Here is a 25,008-nt window from a genome sequence, read left to right as displayed (position 1 = left end):
AGTCATTCTTGAACTTTTGCTCCCACAGCTTATCAAGCTTCACAATCAATCTCTTGTTGACACTTATAGCCAACTGATTTTGGACCTTTTCTTTCTCCTCTTCTTTGGCTTAGCTTTGCAGACAAAGATTTATGGAGGAGTAATGTCCACATCAGCTGCAGGCTTGTTTGTGGCTGACAAGTCCGATGCGGGACAGGCAGACACGGTTGCAGCGGTTGCAGGGGAAAATTGGTTGGTTGGGATTGGGTGTTGGGTTTTTCCTCCTTTGTCTTTTGTCAGTGAGGTGGGCTCTGCGGTCTTCTTCAAAGGAGGTTGCTGCCCGCCAAACTGTGAGGCACCAAGATGCACGGTTTGAGGCGATATCAGCCCACTGGCGGTGGTCAATGTGGCAGGCACCAAGAGATTTCTTTAGGCAGTCCTTGTACCTCTTCTTTGGTGCACCTCTGTCACGGTGGCCAGTGGAGAGCTCACCATATAACACAATCTTGGGAAGGCGATGGTCCACCATTCTGGAGACGTGACCTACCCAGCGCAGTTGGATCTTCAGCAGCGTGGATTCGATGCTGTCGGCCTCTGCTATCTTTCTCCTAATGGTCTATTAATCATCCAACCAAGCATAGATTTGACTGTGAAAGGTCCATCTCCCATACTCTCTATCATATCTAGTTGTTCCAGAGCCTTTAGTACATCTAAACCAATCAGCAACTCAATGTCAGAATTGAATTTGGTAAACAAATATTTTTCAAATGTGTCCGCAGATCAATGCCTTTTTGATGCAGGATGTTTCCTTTATGGACCAGCACATTCTTCTGTGTGCATATGCCTGGGAGTTCGCAAAAATAATTACTATCCAGTCCAGTGATCATTAGGCCCAAAACAACATTGGTTTCGATGTGCTTAACTTGACCTATTTTTTTTCTCAATAGAATCTTTATACTTCTTCCTTAAAGATTAAGCCTATTATTTAGCCCCACAGTACAAAATGACACGGAGATTCCTGGGTCAAGAAATGCATAAGTACACACTATTGCACTTTCTTTCTTGGCCATGTCCTGCCCAGGTACCATAAAAAGTTTGCTTTATTTTAAAACCAGCCCCAGAAAGACCATTTGTCAATACTAAAGACTCAGCACGGTTATCATCTGTTTTTCTTGTCGCTTGTTCCTTTTCCATATTCTTCTTTTCCTGGAAGATGTGTAGCATTTTGGGATGGTTTTAAACTATATATGTCACAGCTGAGCCACATTTTGCAATTTTTGCTGATGTGTCCTTTACACAGACAGCCAAAACAAACTCCACTTTCCTTCAAAAAAAGCAAATTTGTCACTCAGTGTCTCTTTTTTCCCCATCTGGGCACACTTTTCCAAATCATGCTTAACATTACAGAACCAATGTTTCTTTACAACAGACAAACTTTCATTTTCCTGAATTTCTTTATCCGCCACTGTCAGCGAGGTAGCAAATATACATTTTAAAGAAAAATTTGGTTGAGGCTTTGATTTGGACATCTTCATTTACTGTTTGAATACCTTTGATATTTCCATACACTGGATCTCTGACAACATCCACCTGCCTTTCGATGAATTCCACCAAATCTTTAAAAATAGCTGTCACATAGTTTCTTTTCTGGTCATCAACAACTTGACTTCTCTATAGTTCTTTCACCCAGAAGGGTAATCTATTTACAATGATTACCATATTATTAGGTCTATCAAGCTCTCAAAGATGACCAATCTTCGTCATGACGTTGCAACATCTGCTTAGAAAGAGGGCGTAAGCTTGTAAACAGTTTGCGACATCCATTCTTATTGACAACCATGAAAGAGCCTTCTGTACATTTATTCTTGTTGCCAAAATGCTTCTTTAGTAATGTCTTAGCCTGTTTGAATCCTTCACCTGGAGCCATATGTTGGCAATTCTTTACAAGATCTCATGAAGGGCCACTCATGAAGAGTTGCAAATAAATATAAACAATCCTCCGAGTTTTGACATTTAATTTCAATACTGCATTCAAAGCTTTTCATAAATACTTGGAATTTAAGTGGGTCACTATCAAAAGCTGAAATCTTTCTCTTGGGAAGTGAAGAAAGAGTCTGTAACTGAATTAATGATGCAGCCATTTCCTCTTGTCATGCCTGGATGTCCATTACTTTGTTCACCCACATATCTATTACCTGCCAGGAGTGTGTGGTATTCCATTTTACAAAAAGTCACTAGGCTCATATCTCTATCTGATGGGGTCATCATTAGGGTAGAGATCTGGCACCACCGTGCTTTATTCTGTCTAGTTTAGGACTAAGCACACCTTGTGACCATAGCACTGGATCAATGTCATGCCTTAACCAGCCTAATTCGTGACCAAGCAGGTCTTGTGACCATAGCACTGGCTCAGCCTTAGTATTAAATATTTTCTTTTACAGTTCTCCTTCCTCAAAATGTGATGCTTTAGATAATTTACTTCGAGCACCAGATACCACTAAGACATCTGGTGCCTTCGTCCATCTGACTAACAACAATTCTTTTTTCCAGTTCCAGCAGCTCCTGTTGCCTTCTTAACTGATCCTCCTGCTCTTGAAAGATATAACTATGATGCCCCTTTTTTCTCTTCTGTTCTTCTAAGTCAATTTTAATTTGAAGCATTGTTTTTCCTGCTTCAAGAGCTGCCATGTCTGCCTGAATCTTAGACCTAAAGATTCAGTTCTTGAAGCTCTGAAGCTTGATGTAGAACTCTTCTTACTTCTCCTGCTTTCAGCGTTTGACACACTATCCTTAGGTCTTGTTTCATCCTTGTAGAGCTCGTCGAAAGAACCAAAGACTTGTTGATCCAAACCAAGGCTTTTATTAGCAAAAGACAGGAGCTCTTCACAGGTGGCCGACCAGTCCGGAATGATCCGACCTGGCTAGGGACACAACCCTTTAAGGCCCAGACAGTAGGCATGGCTAAGTTCTCAGCCAATCGCTGTAAGCACAGTCTAGATACTGTAACTATATACATTGGCGATAGGTCTGTACTATCACAATCCTGTAGGTCAGATTTTACCTTTATATCTGATCCTGTCTCCATTTTTGATTGCCCATCTTCCTCACCACCATCTTGTGGCACAGTTTCAACCATTCCCTTGTGGCTGATCTTGGTTCCTATTAATGTTTTTTGCAGTAATTCTGTGGGATCTGCATCCCCAGCAGCTGAAACCTTCTGCTTTTCTATTTCCTCTTTCAGTCTTGCTTGAAAAGTCGCTTTGTTTCCACTTGCATCGAAATGTTGCCTTTGCAATTCTTCCATAAGTTCCTTCTTCTTCATCTTCTCAACATATAGCTTCTTAGGAGCAGCAGCTTCAGTGGCAGCTGCCATCTTATTCATTCAGCCAGCCATCGCACTCAAACATCAAACATTCACAACAGTAACACCAAAACCAAAACTGTCCTCAAAGGACGAGCAGCAGTTTCTCCAAATTATGCTCTAACTTGATGTAAACACACAGAAGGAATCTTTTAGTAAGGCTTATTACCACTTCAAAGGCCTTGGTGATGCTGTTGATGATCATGCCTCCTTGTTCGAAATGCTCTAAACAGAGCCCACACAATCCAGTCTGAATTCCAAATCCACTTTCCAACTTTATACTATCTTAAATTACATATTTTTTACTGATAACAAGAAAATAGTTCCTCTTTTATTGTCACAACTATCTTCCTTAATAGTCACCTGGTGAGACTGGTATGACTCATTCAAAAAGGATCCATACCAAAGTTGAATTGAGTTTTCCAAGGTTTATTAAACCTTATATAGGTTACTACATTATTACAACTTTGTTATATTAATAAATGACTCTTAAAACAATACTTAAAACACTCAATAAAAAGTTGTTAGTCTATTCCAAGTCCTTATTCCATCTTCACAGACATAGGAAAAACAAAACTGAACTTAAAACACAGAGAAAGAGACCTGACTAAAAATATATTTCTATAGAGACACTCAAAGAATGTCAATAACATCTTCATAGTCTTCTTCCAGAATCTACATTTTAACCCTTACAGAGGTTACAGGAGTGGAACAGGCAAGGGCTTTGGAGAAGTTGTAGTTCCATGGATACTCAAAGTCTCTGGAGGCCTCTCTTTTGCTTCTCTTTCTCTTCTTGGTCAGAGCACTGGATTATTGGTGCCTCTTTATGGGCAAACAAAAATAAATAAATTTTGTGTTTCATGTGTATGTCAATAAAAGGAACCACAAGGGCAGAGTAAATGCAGGCTGATTACACTGGACAATGCATTTTATCAAAAGGTTTGATTCCTGAAAAGAAATTGGCAATTATAATAGACAAACTTCAAAAGGAAAACAAACATAATCCCAGATCGTTGTTTCATATAGGAAATTCAAGAAACATTTAATTAACTTTTATTGAATTTAACAAGTTAATCACATAATAATGTTCAACTGATCTAAAAATGTTTTGCCACTGACTTTCATTTGTATTCAACATCTGATGTTGAATATCTAACAATAGTTGGCTAGATTGATGGATTGCAGTTGCCTTGATGCTGCTTTTCCATGGTCGCAATGTCCTGGTGAAACCTTTCACTATGTTTGACATTGACTGCACCAAGATCAGCTGGGAAGAAGTCCAAGTACGAATACAAAAAAATGAATTTTCAATAACATGTGGCATTTTGTGGTTTTGTATGCTTGAAGCATGTTGTCAATCAGCTGGATGCAGTTTGGTAAAAAATGTTTAAAGAATCTGTACATGATCAGAAATTTTAAAGGTGATAGTCATGTCAAAATCAATGAAATAAACCCAAAAATATTTAAGAAACAAAATCTTTATTGTCCAGTGTTAGCAGCAACACTCTCTATGAAACCAACATGTGCACCATATTCTTGGCATAATCTCTCCAAAATTTTGTATGTTTGTTACAAAACATCCCAGCTCTTGTATTTTGTGACCCATTCGATAAAGGCAAATATGCCATGAGCCTTCTTCACTGCCCTGTTTATCTGTGCCATCACTTTCAGGGAACAATATATTTGTACTCCAATACCATATATAACCATATAACAATTACAGTACGGAAACAGGCCATATAAGCCCCTCTAGTCCGCACCGATTTAAGTGAACTCCACTAGTCCTAACTACCTGGTCCCTGCCCATAACCCTCCAGCCCACTCACATCCATGTACTCATTCAACCTTCTCTTAATGACAACCCATTTCTTCTGGAAGGTCATTCCACTCAGCCACCACTCTCTGAGTGAAGAAGCTTCCTGTTATGTTACCTCTGAAGTTTTGCCCCCTAACACTTAACTTAAGAACCCTCATTCCAATCTCACCTACCCTCAAAGGGAAGAGCCTATTCACATCTACTCTATCTATCCCCCTCATAATTTTATATACCTCTATCGAATCCCCCCTCAACCTTTTATGCTCCAATGAATAAAGACCCAGTCTACACAATCATTCTCCGTATTCTAGATACTGCAATCCAGACAACATTTTAGTAAATCTTCTTTGCACCCTCTCTACTTTATTTATATCCTTCCTATAATTTGGGGTCCAGAACTGCACACAATATTCCAAACTTGGCCTCACCAATACCTTGAAAAATTTCAACATCACCTCCCAGCTCCTATATTCTATGCTTTGATTTATAAAGGCCAGAATACCAAAAGCCTTCTTCACCACCCTATCTACATGAGAATCCACTTTCCAAGATCTCTCTGCTCCTCTGAATCCTTCAATGCTCTCCCCTTTACTGCATACATCCTATTTTGGTTATTCTTCCCAAAATGAAGCACTTCACACTTATCTACATTAAACTCCATCTGCCACCTTTCAGCCCACTCTTCTAAGCCACTCCAAATCATTCTGCAGTCCCCGAAAACCATCCTCACTATCCACAATTCCCCCTATTTTTGTATTGTCTGCATATTTACTCACCCAATTTACCACTCCATCATCCAAATCATTAATGTAAATGACAAACAACAAGGGACCCAAAACTGATCCATGAGGCACACCACTCATCACTGGCCTCCATCCTGACAGACAGTTATCCACCATGACTTTCTGGCACCTATCTTCTAGCCACCATTGAACCCATCTGACTATCTCAACATTAATACCTGGTGCCTGAACCTTCCTCACCAATCTTCCATGTGGAACCAAATCGAAAACCTTACTGAAATCCAGATAGACTACATCTACTGCTCTACCCTCATCAACCTTTCTAGTCACTTCCTCAAAAAATTCAACATGATTTGTTAAACACCCATGTTGGGTGTCCCTGATCAATTCCTGCCTCTCTAGATACTTATACATATTATCTCTAAGAATACTTTGCATTAGTTTACAAACAACTGATGTCAAACTTTCTGGCCAATAATTGCTGGGTCCACATCTGGTGCCCTTTTTAAACAGAGGAACCACGGTTGCAACACACCAATCCCACAGCACCACACCTACCTCCAGTGACTGTTGAAAAATCACTGTTATTTCCTCCCTGACTTCTCTCAAGGACCTGGTGAAAATCCCATTAGGATCCAGAGACTTATCCACCTTTATATACCTCAGAAGTTCCAACACCCCCTCTTTCCTAATCCCTACGTTTTCCATAATTACCCCTTTTGCCTCACTTATCCTACACAATTCCATATCCTTTTTCTTAATGAATACCAACAATACTCCCCCATCTTATTTGGCTCTTCACACATCCATCCACCCGATTCTCTAGTGGACCAATTCTATCCTTCATCCTCCTTTTGCTATTCACATATTTGTAAAAACCCTTTGGGTCAGTCCATTTCATCTTCTTCTCCTTCTGTCATTATAGGTGGTGGAGGTCCGCGATAGGACTTCTCTGTTGTGTTCCATGTACGGTTTCCAAATTTGTTCGAATACTGTGATGTTATTTCTTAAATTATATGTTATTTTTTCCAGTGGAATGCATTTATCCATTTCTATGTACCATTGCTGTATTCTCAGGCTATCTTCTAATTTCCAGGTTGACATAATACATTTTTTTGCTACAGCTAAGCTATCATAATAAATCTTCTTTGTGCTCCATCCAAATCGAGTCCAAGTTCTTTACTTCTTATATTACTCAGAACAAAGATCTCTGGATTTTTTGGTATGTTGCTTTTTGTGATTTTATTTCATACCTGATTTAGATCTTTCCAAAACTTTTCCACTTTCTCACATGCCCAAATTGTTCCCATTTCCTTCTTACAGCGAAAACAACAGTCTGATACTGTTGGGTCCCATTTATTTAACTTTTGGGGTGTGGTGTATAGCCTGTGTAACCAATTATATTGTATCATGCGTAAGGGTTTACTTTCACCCTGTTTGCTATATCCACCTTCTTTTTGCTATCCTAATTTCCTTCTTAAGCTTCTTTCTACAATCCATGTATCTTCCAAGCATCTCGTCCATTCCTTGCTTCCTGTATTTAATGTGGGCCTCCCTTTTATCTTGAACCAACTTCCTAATCTCCCTTGAAAACCATGGCTCTCTTGAACATTTGGCACTGCCTTTTATCCTAACAGTACAATAACATAAAGATTCTGCACCCTCAAAATCTCACTTTTAAATGCCCTCCATTTCTCCTCTACCTCCTTCCCAAAAAACAAATCAGCCCAAACCACTCTCTGCAAACCTCTTATCATTTCATCAAATCTGGCTTTTCCCCACTCAAAAACTTTCATTGTCAGACCAGACCTATCCCTTTCCATAATTATGTTGAAACAAATGGTATCATGATCACTGGATCCGAAGTGCTCCCTAATGTCTCTCTGTTCTACTTCAATTCGCTGTCATTCACTATGAATCTGTGATCATTACCTTGAAGAAGGATGGATGAGAGAACATCAAAGTGGATTTTGCTGAGAATTACAGCCTATGCAATATACAAACATGCTGGAGAAACTCAGTAGGGCACACAGCAGCTATAAGAAGCAAAGGTTCAGGCCTAGACCCTTCATCAGGTACAAGAAAGAAACAGGCAGGCACCTAAATGAAAAAGGATGGGGGGTGAGAAGAGGAGGGGGGAGGGGAAGGGGAGAAGCACAGGCTAACAGGGAAGCCCTCTTCTTCATCACCTCTCAGCTTTTTCCTCTTCCATCCTATGGGTGGGAGGGTAGAAGAAAAAAAAGCTAAGAAGTGATAAGAGAGAAGTGATAGGAGAAAGGAGAGAAGGGGTTGGGAATTTGGAGAAATAGAGACAGAGGGATAAAGAAAGAGAAGAGTCATAAGAAGGAGGTTAACAGAAATTGGAGGACAATGTTAGTGCCGTCTAGTTGGAGATTTGCTATGACAGAATATAAAGATGTGTTCTTCCAAATAGTGGATGGCCTGAGATTGCCAATACACGAGGCCATGGAAGATATGTCAGCAGGTCAATGTTGTGTGGAATTAAAATGTTTGGCCACTGGGCAATCTTTGCTCTAGTTATGAACCGAGTGAAAGTGCTGCACAAAATAATCTCCCAATCTGTGCCCAGTCTCCCCAATGTAAAAGAGGCCCTGCAGGTTCACAAATGAAGGGTTTCTTTTTGCCTGAAATAGAGGTGAAGGAAGAGATGTAGGTGCAAGTCTAGTATTTCTTACACTTTTGTTTTACTATTGAAGTATCTGCTCTAAGCAAGTATGGATTGATTTGCTTGGATACCATGCAAAACAAAGCTTTTCTCTGTATCTTGGTACAAAAAACAATTCAATTCAATGCAATCCAGAGATTACAGCTCTTGACTTCCTCCTTTTTTGTCTTCTGCATAATTCCCTAAATTTGCAATGTTGACATTTATTCCTTTTTCTATCTACTGCATGTCATGGGTACTAATGTTTATAGTAACCTCTCCCTTGAGAATGTTCTGCGGCTGCTTGCAAACATCAGGGAGACTATAACCATCCAGGAATCTCACTCATTGCCAGACAACTTACAGATATAGTCCACTACCCGTGAGTCATCCAAGATTGGAATGAAACTTTAAAAAAATATTAATATGATCATTTCATGATTCCATGTTTTTGTAAATTAAATATTTTTAAGTATTTAAGATCTTTTACACAGTGCCTATTGATACTCATGCACCCAAATACATAGATACTTTGAAGGAAACAGCACAATCCTTGCCCTTTGGCATGGATTTTTGATATAAATCTACTCTACATTTGATCTAACCCTTCCCTCTCTCAGAGTCTGTAATCCTCTACAGTAAATTTCTGACATCCTATCTAAGAGTCTTCTAAAGGTCCCTATTGTACCAGCCTCCTCCACCATCCCCTTCAAATAATATTGGTTTAGATTTAAGAATATCATTTAAAGGATCACATATAGACTTAATCAGACTAAACTTGTCACTCGTGATTAATTCAGCCAAGGCCTTAGTTTTATTGGCTTTCTGAGATTATTTTCTAAGCACATGTTGAAATAACATTTTGAATCACTGAGCATTAAATGTAATTACATGAAAAGGTCATGATATTTAATGTTTTCCTTTTCTGCAAAATTACAGAGCATTTTCGAAATTCTCTTTGTAATGAAGGTAAATATTTCACTATTACATAACTTGCCATACTGACTGTATGTGAACCATAAATATTTACATTTATTAAGCCTAAAACTGAATTGAGAATGCTTAGGGATTGGGTATCTATTAAGTAGCCAACTACATCCTAAATGGTGTAGAACTTGTTGAAGTATGTTAAAGTTGAATCCATCCCAGTAGGGTCTTCCATCACACTCCTGACATGAGATTTGCAGACAATGGACATGCTTTAGAGAATTCGAGGGTGAGTTGCTCGCCACAGGATTCCTAGCCTCTGACCTGCTGCACAGTCTCCACATCAATGTTTTAAGCATCCTGCCATTAATTATCTCTGGTCCCCTTACATTTGAGTTCCTAAGGTGCAACACTTCACACTTGTCTAAATTAACCACATCTGTCACTTCTCTGCTCATGTCTGAAACTGTTATATTCTTTTCCTTTACAATTTTCATATCTCCCCCAATCTTTGTATCATCAGTAAACCGATGAACATACCCACCTACTTCTTCATCTAAGTCATTTATGTTTATATGTTTATCATAAACAAAAGGTTGTCCCAATACTAATCCCCTGCAGAACACAATTGGTCACAGGCCTCCACACATAGATACACCTGTCACAATACTTGGTCTTCTCTGGACTAGCCAATTCCACATCCAAACTACCAATTCACTATGGATCCCATGCACCAGTAACCATATAAGCATATAACAGTTACAGCATAGAACCAGGCCAGTTCGGCCCTCCTAGTCCATGCCAAACACCTTCTCCCACCTAGTCCAATTGACCGCAACCAGCCCATAACCCTCCACACCTCTCTCATCCATACACGTATCTACATTTTCCTTAAATATCAAAATCTAATCCACATCTACCACTTCAGCAAGAAGCTCACCCTCCAAGTGAAGAAATTCCCCTAAAGCTTTCCCCTTTCAATCTCAATCCATGTCCTCTTGTTTGAATTTTCTCCCACTCTCAATGGAAAAAAGCCTGTCCACATTGACTCTATCTGTCTCCCTCATAATTTTAAATACCTCTATCAAATCACCCCTCAATCTTCTACACTCCAAAGAATAAAGCCCCAGCCAGCTCAACCTTTCCCAGTAACTCAAACCCTGAAACCCTGGCAACATTCTCATAAACCTCCTCTGCACTGTCTATATCCTTGCTATAATTTGATGACCAAAGCTGCACATAATATTCCAAATTTGGCCTCAACAATGCCTTATACAACTTCAACATGATATCCCAACTCCTGTATTCAGTACTCTGATTTATGAAGGCCAACATATCAAATGGTTTCTTCACCACCCTATCTATATGTGACCCAACTTTCAGAAAATTACATACCAGAATTCCTACATCCCATTGTTCTACTGCACTCCTCAATTGTCTACCATTTAACATATATGACTTTTGTTGATTAATCCTACCAAAATGTAACACATCACATTTATCAGTATTAAACTCCATCTGACATCTTTCAGCCCATTCTTCTAACTGTCCTTTATCCCACTGCAAGCTTAGATAACTTTCTTCACTGTTCATCACATTGCTAATTTTCATATCATCTGCACACTTACTAATCCAATTTACCACCTTATCATCTAGATCATTAATATATCCGACAAACAACAATGCACCCAGTACTGATCCCTGAGGCACTCCACTAGACACTGACCTCCAATTCAACAAAGAGTTTTCCACCACTCTCTGGTATCTCCAATCCAACTGTTGTTGAATCCATTTCACGACTTCAACATTAATACCTAATGCTTGAACCTTCCTAACTAATATCTTATGTGGAAACTTGTCAAAGCCTTACTAAAGTCCATATAGACAACATCCACAGCCTTCCCCTCGCAACCTTCTTAGTTACTGCCTCAAAAACTATAAGATTTGTTAAACATGATCTACCATGTCCAAAACTGTGTTGACTACCCCTAGTCAAACCCTAACTATCCAAATAATTGTATATACCATTTCTAAGAACACTCTCCATTAATTTTCCATAACCAAAGTCAGACTCATGGGCCTATAATTACCATGTTTTACATTTGGAACCTTTTTTAAACAACAGAACATGAGCCACCCTTCAATCGTCTGGCACCTCCCCCGTGGTCAGTAACATGTTAAATATATGTGTCAGAGCCCCCTCTATTTGTACACAAACCTCTTTCAGGGTCCTAGGGAATATCTTTTCAGGATCCAGAGATTTATCCACCAATATTCTCTTTAAAATAGCCAATACTACCTCCTGATTAATCTGTATATTATCCATGACCTCACTACCCGATTTCCTTACTTCACCTGCTTAATTTTCATTTCCTTAGTGACTACAAATGAAAAAAATATTTTAAAATTTCTCCCATCTCTTCTGACTTCTCACATATCCTACCCCTCTGATCCACAAGGACCCAATTTTATCCCTCATTATACCTTTACTTTTGATGAACCTGTAGAAGCCCTTTGGTTTTATTTTTACTTTGCCTGCCAAAGCAGCTTCATATCTCCTTTTAGCTATTCTAATTTCTTTCTTAAGGTTTTGTTTAATCCTCACAGGGACATATCGACTCTGTACTCTCAAAATTTCCCCTTTGAACATCCTCCATTTATCTGTAACATCCTTCCCCGAAAATAAATTATCCTAATCCACCTCCTCTAATTCCTCGAAATATGCCTTATTCCAATCAAGAAACTTAACCTTAGACTCAGCCCTCTCCTTCTCCAATTATAGACCTAAAGTGTTCCCCAACACAAACCTCTGTCACCCGACCCATCTTGTTCCCTAATAGTAGATCCAATACTGCCCCCTTTCTAGTCAGTTCTTCTACGTATTGATTCAGAATTTTTTTCTGAATACATTTGACAATCTCCAACCCATCCAGCCTTTTTATAGTATGGACGTCCCAGAAAACATGTGGAAAGTTAAAATCTCCTATAATCACCACCTTATGTTTATTACACATATATGCTATCTCCTTACAAATTTGCTCCTTAATTCCCTCAGCTCATTAAGTGGTCCATAATACACACCCATTAGTGTTTTCATGCCTTTCCCATCCCTAAATTCCACCCAAATAGACTCACTAGATGAGGCCTCCAATCTATCCTTCCATAGCACCGCTGAAATGTTTTCTCTAACAAACAATGTGACTCCTCCACCTTTTATTCCCCCCTGCTCTATCATACCTAAACAACAGAATCCTGGAATATTTAGCTGCCAATCCTGCCCCTCTTGCTACTATATCATATTTCCAAGTGTCAATCCATGTTCTAAGCTCACCCACCTTTCTTATAATGCTCCTTGAGAGAATGTCCCCCACATACACTCCTTTGATTACCATCTACTTTTACCAACTCCCCTCCTTTATTAACTTTAACATTCTGGTTCCTCTCTCCCTTCAAATCTAGGTGTTCTTCTACGCTAATCTCCGCACTCTTCTTCAGATTCCCACCCCATGCCAAACTAGTTTAAACCCTCCCCAACAGCTCCAGCAAACCTGCCCACCAGGATATTGGTTCTCCTCCAGTTGAAGTGCAGCCCATCCTTTTTGTACAGGTCAGACATTCCCCAGAAGATATCCCAATGATTCACAAATGTGATCCCCTGCCACACATTCATCTGTCGCATCTTCCTGTTCCTACCCTCTCTTTCGAATAGCACAGGCAGCACTCCTGAGATTACCACCCTTGAGATCCTGCTTTTTAACTTCTTTCCTAACTCCATATATTCTTTCTTCAGAATCAACCTGCATGAGGGATATTGTCAAATGCCTTAATAAAGTTCATGTGGACAACATTCACTGTCCTCTCCTCATCAATCACCTTTGTCAACTCCTCAACAAATTCAATCAATTGTTGAGACATGGCCTGTTATTTACAAACCTATGTTGACTGTCCCTATTCAAACCATAATAAGAATGGAAACAATGAAAGATACTGGACAGCATGAAGTGGGGCCTAACTGATACAACCTGATACAAAACTAAATGTGCTGCAGTAGGAGACAGCAAAGCAAGAACTCACCGCCTTTTACACCCATTTATTGGAGCGCTTTTATCCCTAACGTCGAAGTACTCGAGATGGCAGAGGTCAACAGCATCGAGTCCACACTGCTGAAGATCCAGCTGCGCTGGGTGGGTCACGTCTCCAGAATGGAGGAACATCGCCTTCTCAAGATCATGTTATATGGCGAGCTCTCCACTGGCCACCGTGACAGAGGTGCACCAAAGAAGAGGTACAAGGACTGCCTAAAGAAATCTCTTGGTGCCTGCCACATTGACCACCGCCAGTGGGCTGATATCGCCTCAAACCGTGCATCTTGGTGCCTCACAGTTTGGCGGGCAGCAACCTCCTTTGAAGAAGACCGCAGAGCCCACCTCACTGACAAAAGGCAAAGGAGGAAAAACCCAACACCCAACCCCAACCAACCAATTTTCCCCTGCAACCGCTGCAACCGTGTCTACCTGTCCTGCATCGGACTTGTCAGCCACAAACGAGCCTGCAGCTGACGTGGACATTTACCCCCTCCATAAATCTTCGTCCATGAAGCCAAGCCAAAGAAGAAAGAAAAGAAGAAACCACTAGAACAAGGAAGAATCACTGGATACCCCCATATCCTCTGTCAGTATCCGTGAATGATGTGCAGGTTGCCTTCAGGAGAGTGAATCCAAAGAAAGCATCTGGTCTGGACAGATAAATAGAGAGATAGTGGCCCATTCAAATTACTAGGTACTAGGCTCTAGGCAGCCTGCCTGGACTTAGCCCTGACCTTCAACTAATTGGCCCAGGTGAATCACCTGGGTGGGCCCCTGCCAAGCCCCTGCATTTGGCTTTGAGCCATTGGTCACAGCAGCCAATGGGGCCCAGCCTGCCCCCAATACCTGCTGCAGGATTATAAAGGACCATGCTTTCCTTTGATCTCTTTCTTGACTCCTCGTGGCCCATGAGTATCACCTTCTGTATTGGGTTGGGGTGAGTCCCGAGGCCAGTTAATTAGAGCCGTGTTTTACAGGTCAAAGGTTGGGGGCACGCAGCGTTACCTTGATCTGATTGTTTACTCTATGTGTGTTCTGCCATTCCTAGGTTTTGTCGGTTTTCCCTCGGAACTCAGTGCATTATTCACCTCTTCGCGAACTGTGTGTTTAAGTTAATCTAGCGTTTAAACTCTACTGTTTCCTCTGCATCTCTTGAGAATAAACTTGGGCTTTGTACATCGATCTTTGTCTGGTTCTCAACCTGTGGGACCCACTCAACCTTCACTTATAACAACGGATTACCAAGCTGAGTACTGAAAACCTACATTGACCAACTTGCCAATGTATTTACGGATGTCTTCCACACCTCACTCTGAAGGAACATTGTACCCACTTGTTTCAAATTAGCCTCAATTGTACCTGTGCCCAAGAAGAGTGTGGTAACCTTCCTAAATTACTTCTAAATAGTGGCACTCACATCCACAGTGATGGCATTTTTGAGAGGCTGGTGTTGAAGCCATGGATTCATTCCAATTTGTATACCACAGCAACAGGTCTACAGCAGATCGCATTTAACTACCTCTACACAAACAGCAAAGGCATGAACATCTGGATGCTCTTTAATGACTACAATTTGGTATTCACCACCATCATTCCCTCAAGACTGATCATTACACTCCAGACCTGAGCCTCAATATCTCACAGTGTAATAGGATCCTGGATTTCCTCACCTCCAGACCACAATCAGTGAGAATTGGCAAGAACATCTCCTCCACAATCTCCATCGGAATCGGAGTACCAGAGAATTGTGTTCTTAACCCCCTGCTTGACCCACTGTGTGGCTCTGTATGTCAACTTCACCTAGAAATGTGCTGATGATGCCACAGAAGTGGGATATATAAAAAGAGGTGAGGAGTCAGTATATAGGAGGGAAATTAAACACTTGCCTCCAAAATCAAGGAGCTGATTGTGGACTTTAGGAAGGGAAAATCAGTGGTGCACAATGCAATGATTATTTAGATGGTGAGCAAATTTAAATTCCTATGAGTCTCTATCTTGGAGGACCTTCCCTGGACCCAACACACTAATGTCATGATGAAGAAAACACATCAGCACCTCTGCTTCTTCAGGAGTTTGCAAAGGTTTGGTATGATATTGGAAACCTTGGTAAACTTCTACAGATGTGTGGTGGAAAGAGTACTGATTGTTTGCATCATTGCCTAGTATGGTGGCACCAAACCCTCTGAGCAGAAACCCCTGGAAAATGTAGTGGGCGCAGCCCAGCACATTACTAGCAAAACTCTCCCCACATATCTTTTCTTGAGTATAGTTTTTTTTTGTATTACTGATAAGTAGAACTTCTGCCTGGCCCACAGGAAAATGAATCTCAGGGTTGTATAAGATGACATGCAAGCGCTCTGACAAATGTGAACTTTGCAAAAATATGCACATATTATATTTATCCCTCTGTTTTTTCACCCAATATTTCCCCATCACTAATGTGAAACTCACAAACCTATAAATTTCCAGGATTATTCTATTTCCCTTCTTAAACCAAGATACAACATTAACTACTCTTCCAGTCATGCAGGATCTCTCCAGTTGTATCATTGTCCAGGCCCCAGCAAGAATCACTTGCCTCTTTCAATTGCCTAAGATATATCCCATCAGGCCCTGGGCATTTATCCACATTCTTGCTCTTCAACTCACCCAGCACCACCTTTATTTCATCATTTTAAAATGCCCCAATACATTAGCCTTCTTCTCATTATGCTCCCTTTCACTATCTTCCATGTCATCACCTTGGTGAATACCAGTGGTCATTTAGTAAAGTTAGTGAGGAAGTTTCAGTCTCTATAGAGATAGTCAGATGGGTTCAAAGGTGGCTGGAAGATAGGCACCAGAGAGTCATGGTGGATAACTGTCTGTCAGGATGAAGGCCGGTGACGAGCGGTGTGCCTCAGGGATCAGTGTTGGGTCCTTTGTTGTTTGTCATTTATATTAATGATTTGGATGATGGGGTGGTAAATTGGGTGAGTAAATAGGGGGAGTTATGGAGAGTGAGGAGGGTTTCATAGATTCCAGAAGGATTTGGACTGTTTGGAATGGTGGGCTGAAAGGTGGCAAATAGAGTTTAATGTAGATAAGTGTGAGGTGCTTCATTTTGGGAAGAATAACCAAAATAGGTTATATGCAGTGAAGGGGAAGACATTGAGGGATGCAGAGGAACAGAGTGATCTTGGAATAACGGTTCAGCATTCCTTGAAGGTGGATTCCCACGTAGATAGGGTGGTGAAGTAGGTTTTTGGTATGCTGGCCTTTATAAATCATAGCATAGAATATAGGAACTGGGAGGTAATGTTGAGACTGTTTAAGGCATTGGTGAGGCAAAGTTTGGAATATTGTGTGCAGTTCTGTTCTCCAAATTATAGGAATGATATAAATAAGGTAGAGAGGGTGCAAAGAAGATTTTAAAAAATGTCACCTGGATTACAGTACCTTGAATATAGAGAAAGATTGAGTAGACTGGGACTTTATTCATTGGAATGTAAAAGGTTAAGGGGGGATTTGATAGAGGTATTTAAAATTTTGAAGGGAATAGATAGAGTAAATGTGAATAAGCTCTTTCCCGTAAGGGTAGGTGAGATTGGAACAAGGGGTCATAAGTTGAGGGTAAGAGGGCAAAACTTTAGGAGTAATATAAGAGGATGCTTCTTCACTCAGAGAGTGGTGACTGAGTGGAATGACCTTCCAGAAGAGGAAGTTGCGCAGGGTCAATTCTGTCATTTAAGAGGAGGTTAGATGAGTACGTGGATGTGAGGGGGTTGGACGGTTATAGGCAAGGGAATGTTATATGGTTATATCTTATTCCATTGTCATACCAGGAATTCAATATTTTGTTACCCAAAGTCATGGGAAACACATTTTTGCATAATGTATTATTAATGATATACCTGCTTTTTGTTCCAATGCACTCATTTATTTCTTACTATATTCTAATCATATGTATTAATATAGTGCTATCCATCTTTTTTGCTATTAACTTAGCATTCCACTTATAAATAAAATCCTTCACTATTTCTTCTTCTGTTAAATTCAAATCCTATTCAGATCCAAGAAGGACTGTCTTTTTCAAAAAAGAATGATAAAAATCTTGCTTGTGCTGATATATGGTATTTCTTAAAGTCCAGAAGTCTAAGTCCTCCCAATTTATAGCTTTTCCAATTAAATTCTCGCTACTTCATTCTATAGCAAATTCCTTATGTAATTATTTAATAATTAAGAATATTTAAGATATTTTTAGGTAGTGCAATATGCAATGATTTTAAAAGATACTGCAATCTTGGCATCACCTTCATTTTAATATAATTTATTCTTCGCACTAAAATAATTGGCAAGTCTTTGCATTTCTGTAAATCTTTCTATATTTTTTCTAAGAGGGGTGTTATTAAATTTATATAAGTTCTGTAAATTATTATCTGTAAATTATTATTCCTAAATATTTAATTTCATCTTTCTTCCATCTAAATCTACTACCTTTTCAATATCTTCCATAATCAAAAATTTTCAATGGCATTATCTCACTCTTGTCCATATTTATTTTATAACCTGATATTCTTCCCTATTTTTCAAATGTTTGTAATTTTATCGAGGATCCAGCTGGGTCAAACATATATAATCGCACATCATCAGCAAATAAACTAATTTTATATTCTTCATGTCCAGCTTTTAAGCCCTTAATATTTGGATCTCTCCTTATAATCTCTGCCAGTAGTTCAATAGCTAGGTTAAAATGTGTTGGAGACCGAAGACACCCTTGTCTACTTGATCTACATGAGGGAAAAACCACTGACATCTGATTGTTAGTTATAATTTTGGCTTGTGGTTTAAAATAAAGAGTTCTTATCCAGTTTATAAATTTTCTAACAAAATTTCCAAAGTTTTAAATAAGAAAGACCATTCTAATTGATCAAATAGTTTTTATGCATCTAGGGAGATGGTTATACTTGGATTCAACTTTGATTTTGTCTATATAATGAAGTTTTTAATGGGTCTCCACTTTTCTTTGGTAGCATTATATTTATAGAAGTTGAGAAAGATTTTGGGAGGATCTGGGTCTCCATCAGCCAGTCCAATACATCCATCATAAGAGTATCAATAAATCCTTAAATTGTCTGTAAAACTCAGGAGGAAACCCATCCTCCCCTGGAGATTTGTTAGTTTGTAAAGTAATCAAGGTTTTTTAGATCTCTTCTCTTGTGAAAGAGACATCTAAATCAATTCATCTGTTAAAAATTCATGCATCTTATTTTCATCTCCTAATAATTCTGATTTACATAGTTACATACAACATTGTCTAAAATATTATTTATTTCTTTTTGATTATATGTTATAATATCAGCATCAGTTTTTGTTGCATATATCATTCTAGATGACTCCTCTGCCTTTAACTGCCAAGATAAAAAAATATTCATATTATTTTTGTTTGTTTTTTAATATATTTTTTTCCATTCTATTCTTTTGGAATATGTGTTCAATTTTTTGTTCTCTAACAGTCTATATTTTTATTGTAACCCTGTTCTCTAATATTCTTTTTCCAATTTTGTTATATATTTCTCTAGACCATACAGCTATGTAGCATATTCTCTCTTAAGGATTTTTGTATAAAAAATGATTTGTCCTTTTAGATAAGCTTTAGGCATGTCCCATTAAAAAGCTATTATAGGAACATAGGAAGTAGGAACAGGAGTAGGCCAAAAATGGCCCATCGAGTCTGCTCCGCATTCAATACGATCATGGCTGATCTAATTCATGACCTAACTCCACCTACCTGCCTTCTCCCCATATCCCCTAATTCCTCTATCATGTAAAAATTTATCTAACTGAATTTTAAATATGTTTAATGAGGGAGCCTCAATCACTTCCCTGGTTAGAGAATTCCAAACATTCACTACTCTCTGGGAAAAACTATTTTTCCTCATCTCTGTCCTAAATCTACTCCCTCGAATCTTGAGACTGTGTCCTTCCATTTTAGTTTCCCCAGCCAGCTCAAAAAACCTTCCTACATCTATCCTATCCATACCCTTCATAATCCTATATGTTTCTATAAGATCTCCTCTCATTCTTCTGAACTCGAGCGAATACAATCCTAGACGATTTAATCTTTCATCATAAGTCAACCCCTTCATCCCAGGGATCAACCTGGTAAACCTCTTCTGGACCGTCTCCAAAGCCAGTATATCCTTCCTCAAATATGGAGACCAGGACTGGACACAGTACTCCAGGTGTGGTCTCACCAGTACCTTATACAGTTGCAACATTACCTCCCTACTCCTGAATTCAATTCCTCTAGCGATGAAGGCCAACATTCCATTTGCCTTCTTAATAACCTGCTGCACCTGCAACCTAACTTTTTGCGATTCATGCACAAGCACTCCCAAGTCCCTCTGCACAACAGCATGCTGTAGTTTTTCACCCTTTAAATAAAATTCAGCTCTTTTATTTTTCTAGCCAAAGTGGATAATCTCACACTTACTAACATTGTACTCCATCTGCCAGACCTTTGCCCACTCATCCAGCTTAACTATATCCCTCTGCAGACTCTCCACATCCTCATTACAATTTGCTCTTCCACTCAATTTTGTGTCATCCGCAAACTTGGCTACACCACATTTTGTCCCCTCCTCCAAGTCATCAATGTAAATGATGAACAGTTGTGGGCCTAACACTGACCCCTGCGGCACCCCACTTACCACTCTCTGCCAACCTGAAAAACTCCCATTTATCCCGACTCTCTGCCTCCTGTCAGACAACCTTATCAGTAGAAGAAAGGTTATTTTCACAAAATAGTTCTTTCTGCCTCTTGTTAAACTCACAAAAGTCCTTCCTTTTCAACAGTGTGTCATTGAGACGCCATCCATACACACTTTCTTGTTTTTCCATTATTTCAATAATTAAAATTAATGGTGAATGATCTGATAGTAGTCTCAGAAAATATTCAATTTTTATCACTCAATTTTTATCACTCAATTTTTATCACTCAATTTTTTAACTGGGCAGACATTAAAAACAAATTAATCCTTGTATGTGAGTCATGTTCCCATTAGTAAAATGAATCATCTCTTTCTACTGGGTTAAGCTGCCTCCATATATCAATCAATTTGAAATCCTTCATAAATGATAATGTCATTTTTGCAGCTTTTATCCTTTTCACTGCTCTGGATGATTTATCAGTATTGGATCTAGACAGAAATTGAAGTCTCTCCTCCAAACAGTATATTTTGTCTTCCTTCTGCTGTTTTTAAAAAGATATATTTCATAAAGGCTTCATCATCATAATTTGTTGCATAGATATTCATAGAAGTTCATGATTCTACATAAATTTTACAATGTGCCATTGCAAATATTCCAGCTTGGTCAGTCAGAATCCCTTCTGTTAGAATTGCTACTCCTCTTGCTTTTGAGCCAAATGAAGACAGTATTACTTGTTCCACCAAGCCTCTTTTTAATTTAGCATGTTGCGATTTGGTGAGATGCGTTTCTTGTAGAAAAACTATATCTGTTTTTAATTTTTTTAAAGGTATGCCAAGACCTGTCTCCTTTTAACCGGCCTGTTTATCCGATTAGCATTAAGACTAATAAATTTTAGCATTCTATCCATATTGATTTTTTAAACAAATATTGTTTAACAATAAATACTTTTCAATTGTTTAAATAATAGTGATTTTTTTTCCCTTTTAAAAAAACACATACAGTGTCCGTGTCCTGATGGCGTTGTAAACAGGAAACCCTGAAAGCCCACAATAAAAACCCATGGAATCTCTCGAGGAAGAAGAACTCCTCCCTTTAGTGCCATCTTTTATGGATACTTCTCTCTGGGTGCCATTCTCCCCTTTAGACCAGAGTCTCCATTCTGCTACTACTTTTCCCAAGTTTTCTCTCTTTTCTGCGCTCTCTGAGCACATTTCTATAAAATTTACTTTTCAACAATAAATACAAGACAGTTTTTCATTGTCATCATTCTTCATTATCTTCTTCTTTGGCAACCTTAGCTTTTTCAAAAATCTCGCAGGAAGCCTCCTGTTTTTACTCTTGAGAAATCATCGATTACCTTCTACCTTCTGCTACTTCCACCCTCAGAGTCGTGGGGCATATCATCGAGTATTTAATTTTTTTTTAAGTCCAGTTGTCTTTTTACATCATCAAGCTCCTTCCTTTGCTTAATTAAAGTAGTTAGTCCTAAAATAGCACTTTTTCATGGTCAATCTTGAGCAGAATATTATTTTGCTTAGACTGTTCATGGGCTGATCCCAAAATTCTTTCCCACTCCCAGTAACTCAAAAGTCTTACCAGGACTGGTCGTTGACTGAGCGCCGGCTCTCTTGAGTCTGAGTGACTGGTGAGCCCTTTCAACATGCAGTTTTTCTCTGAATTTGTCTTCGCCCAGCACTCACAGGATCCATGTTTTGAAGAAGTTCACCTCTTCCCTCGATTCCTTCTTTCAATCCAATAATTTGGACATTATTTCACCTGCTAAAATTCTCCATGTGGTTGATCTTGTCCAGCAGAACCTGGTCTGTCCGACTCCTATTGTTTCGCAACTTTCTCCAAAGCTTTCGGCTTATCTTATGCTTTTACCAAATCTACTTTTGCTTGGGTCATTCCTTCCATAAGTCTTCAACAATTTCTTTAATTTCATTCATGTCTCTCATTACATTTGCAACACCAACAAATCGGTTGCTCAAGTTTTCCATTTTCTCCAGGATAATATTTAGTATTTGCCCCAACTCCCCAGCTCTGCCGGGGTCCGCCAGTCCCAAGGGCAACCTCGCGCCACTCCCTTTGGGCTTTCTCTCCATGTTCCTGGCTGAGTAGAAACTTCTTCATTTTTTTGTTCTTGCCTGCCTTGGTTTTTTAGAACTAGTTTTGTCTGTTTTTTTAGTGAAAAATTCTTAATTTTAAAATCTTAACCATCTTTTTGATGCTCTTCACAGAGAGCTCGATCAAAACATGTCTGCCTAAATCCTTCACATGGCCACGCCCACTTAGTTAAACAGAAATTCTGCCTGGCCTGCTGGAAAAAGAAGCTCAGGGTTGAATGTGATGTCATATATGTACTCTGACGATATATTTGTACTTTGAATTTGACTAATGTTAAAAATCAGGAGACAAATTCTGCTGATTCAGAATGTTTTCAGTGGTCACCATGCTGTTTACTGTTTGCCAACAAAAGGTGAGTTATTTTCTAAAGTTGAAAATGGTGTTTCAGTCTAGCAAGGAGGAAGAGTTGTTCCTTATTAATGTATTAAACCATTTCCACCAGCAACTCATTCCACCATATTAATCCTCTTATTGTAACTCCAAATCCACCTCTATAACTGCAGCTAGCAAAAGTGGGGTCCAGCTTTCACCTTTGAAGAGTAGGGAGTCACGACGGTTTGCACACCATCCTGAGGGGAATTGATGCCATTACCTGTGTCAAAATGACTGCAAATTTTTCACTTCACCATCTCAGTGGGAGAATCTCACTACCTATCCAAGTTTTAAGATTGTTACACTAGTTTCTCCCAAGTTACACAAGATGAAAGTCACAATTGTCTTAAGTATGATAAAAATTTAAGATCTGAACCTACCTTGTCACATTGTTCCTTGGTACCGGATATTCTTTCTGGGCATCGTACACGATCCCACAGCTTTTGAATTAGAATCCTTGTCTGATTCTTGGAAAATGCACTGTGATTCCTCAGAGACAAAGCTTGTAGAAATTCCCTTGGGTTCTCATGCATTTCATTATTGGCCTGATTGTGCTTGCTGCTGTGGACTTTGAGGGTGTAAGTACAGACTGAACTGGCATAAGTAATCAAGATGGCAAAAAATAATTTCCAAATCAGCATATTCTTTCCTTGTCTTTTGCTTCTAAGATGCATTTTCTCCTCTTGTTCTCAGATCTAGAGAAAAGCAAAGTGTCAAAACAGCAGTTACAAAGGACTGAATGAATATTGGTATTTTAACAGACAAATTGCTGTCTTCCTGTTCAGCCCATTAAAGTTATTATGTGTATGTTTATGCACTATTTACTGCACAGTACAAAATATTTATCTTAGTAGATGTGGTTTTAGATGTTGATGGTGTTCTCTTTTCCTGTGAAGATAATTTGACTGAGATTTGTTATCTCATTTCTGGTATAAATTGACTTTTTACATACATTAAAATAGTTATATTTAGGTTTTAATAAAAACTAATTATGTTGAATCTTATAAATCCAGTAATCCATTGTTTTTATGACCTAAATATTTTTATCATAATTTCACTGAAACAGTTGTGTTACGTAAAATATTCCAACTGGAACTTATTCGATCACTGTTTCTATGTAAAATTCAGGACACGCACTATTGCTAAATCATTGCTTTGGACAGCTGAGGACCGTTCTTTTTTCTTCTTGCTGCTTAATTACTATTGAGGACAAACCGTTCCATTGCACTGATGAAAGCCCAGAATTTTTTCTGAGATATAATTCTGCCAGCACCCTCAGGTCAAGCAGCAATGAACAGACAACATTAATAAAGGAACATTTTTCTGTTCCATTCTTCTGGATCTTCCACCCCTTTTAGTTGCTCTTTGTTCTGCATTTCTTTTCTTTTCCTTTGCTTTTGCACGTCACAGTTGCCGGGCATTAATTATCTGCTCAGCAATTGTGTAATCGGGTTCCAAACTGGAAGTCAGTAAGCAGTTCTCATTTCCCATTCCTGATAAATAGCAACAAAATGCCACACACATTTCCTTCAGTTCAGTTTTGTACATTTGCAACAATTTCAGCTGCAAAACATCTTTGCCCATTGTGTAAAAACATCGAAAACAGGAGGGAAGCAAGCAAGCAATAGAAAAACTCACTCAGGCACTTTAAAGGAAGAAAGTATGAAGAAAATGAACCAAGGCAAACATGAAATGAAGAGTGACTCTCAACTGAATTGAAATAGGGAGGATGGATGGATGAAACAAGTTAAGAGTGACTGAGAAAGACCGACTGTCAGGCAATGATTTGGTGCCCCTGAGCTTTGTCCTAAATACACCACTGTAAACTTTGCAAGTAATCCCTTGGGGCAATTGATGGCACTTTATAAGATCTTTTTACCTTTCAACTAAATGCACAGATTTCCTCTTCCGATCTAAGACCTCAAATGTCTTCCTTGCCCTCCGTTCTTATTAGACAGAATTGGATAACAGTTGAGAGATTAGCAGCTACTGCTCGAAGTGCTCTGGTTGTCATGGAGACACTTGGATTTATTTCTGCATTGAGTGTACTTCGGTATATGAGTATAGAGGGGGAGGGGACACGGGAGGGAGAAATGGTAAGTGGGGGTTCTGATGATGAGTTATTATTCACATCTTCACCCTTTATTTTAAAAATATTTAATCATCTGTTTCCAATTGCGTGAGTGTTGCACAAATATATCTTGACAATTAACTATTAATATACTGTCCTAATTGTTTGG

At 39.0% G+C, this 25,008-nt stretch overlaps 1 protein-coding gene across 1 annotated transcript in view; it reads right to left on the bottom strand.

The window, feature by feature from the left end:
• Positions 1 to 24,729, bottom strand: part of LOC138753657 (zinc transporter ZIP12-like) — an 88,231-nt gene extending 63,502 nt beyond the window's left edge. Inside the window, exons 1-2 of the mRNA XM_069916909.1 lie at positions 24,648 to 24,729; positions 23,149 to 23,463 (exon numbers count right to left, since the gene is read on the bottom strand). Of these exons, the coding sequence (XP_069773010.1) occupies positions 23,149 to 23,442 (294 nt within the window). The 5' untranslated portion in view covers positions 23,443 to 23,463; positions 24,648 to 24,729. The remainder of the gene's footprint in view (positions 1 to 23,148; positions 23,464 to 24,647) is intronic.
• Between the last annotated feature and the right edge of the window lie 279 nt (positions 24,730 to 25,008).

The sequence above is a fragment of the Narcine bancroftii genome, chromosome 1 (assembly GCF_036971445.1).
Source record: "Narcine bancroftii isolate sNarBan1 chromosome 1, sNarBan1.hap1, whole genome shotgun sequence".
NCBI classification, from domain to species: Eukaryota; Metazoa; Chordata; class Chondrichthyes; order Torpediniformes; family Narcinidae; genus Narcine; species Narcine bancroftii.
This window is presented reverse-complemented; position numbering and strand designations above follow the sequence as displayed.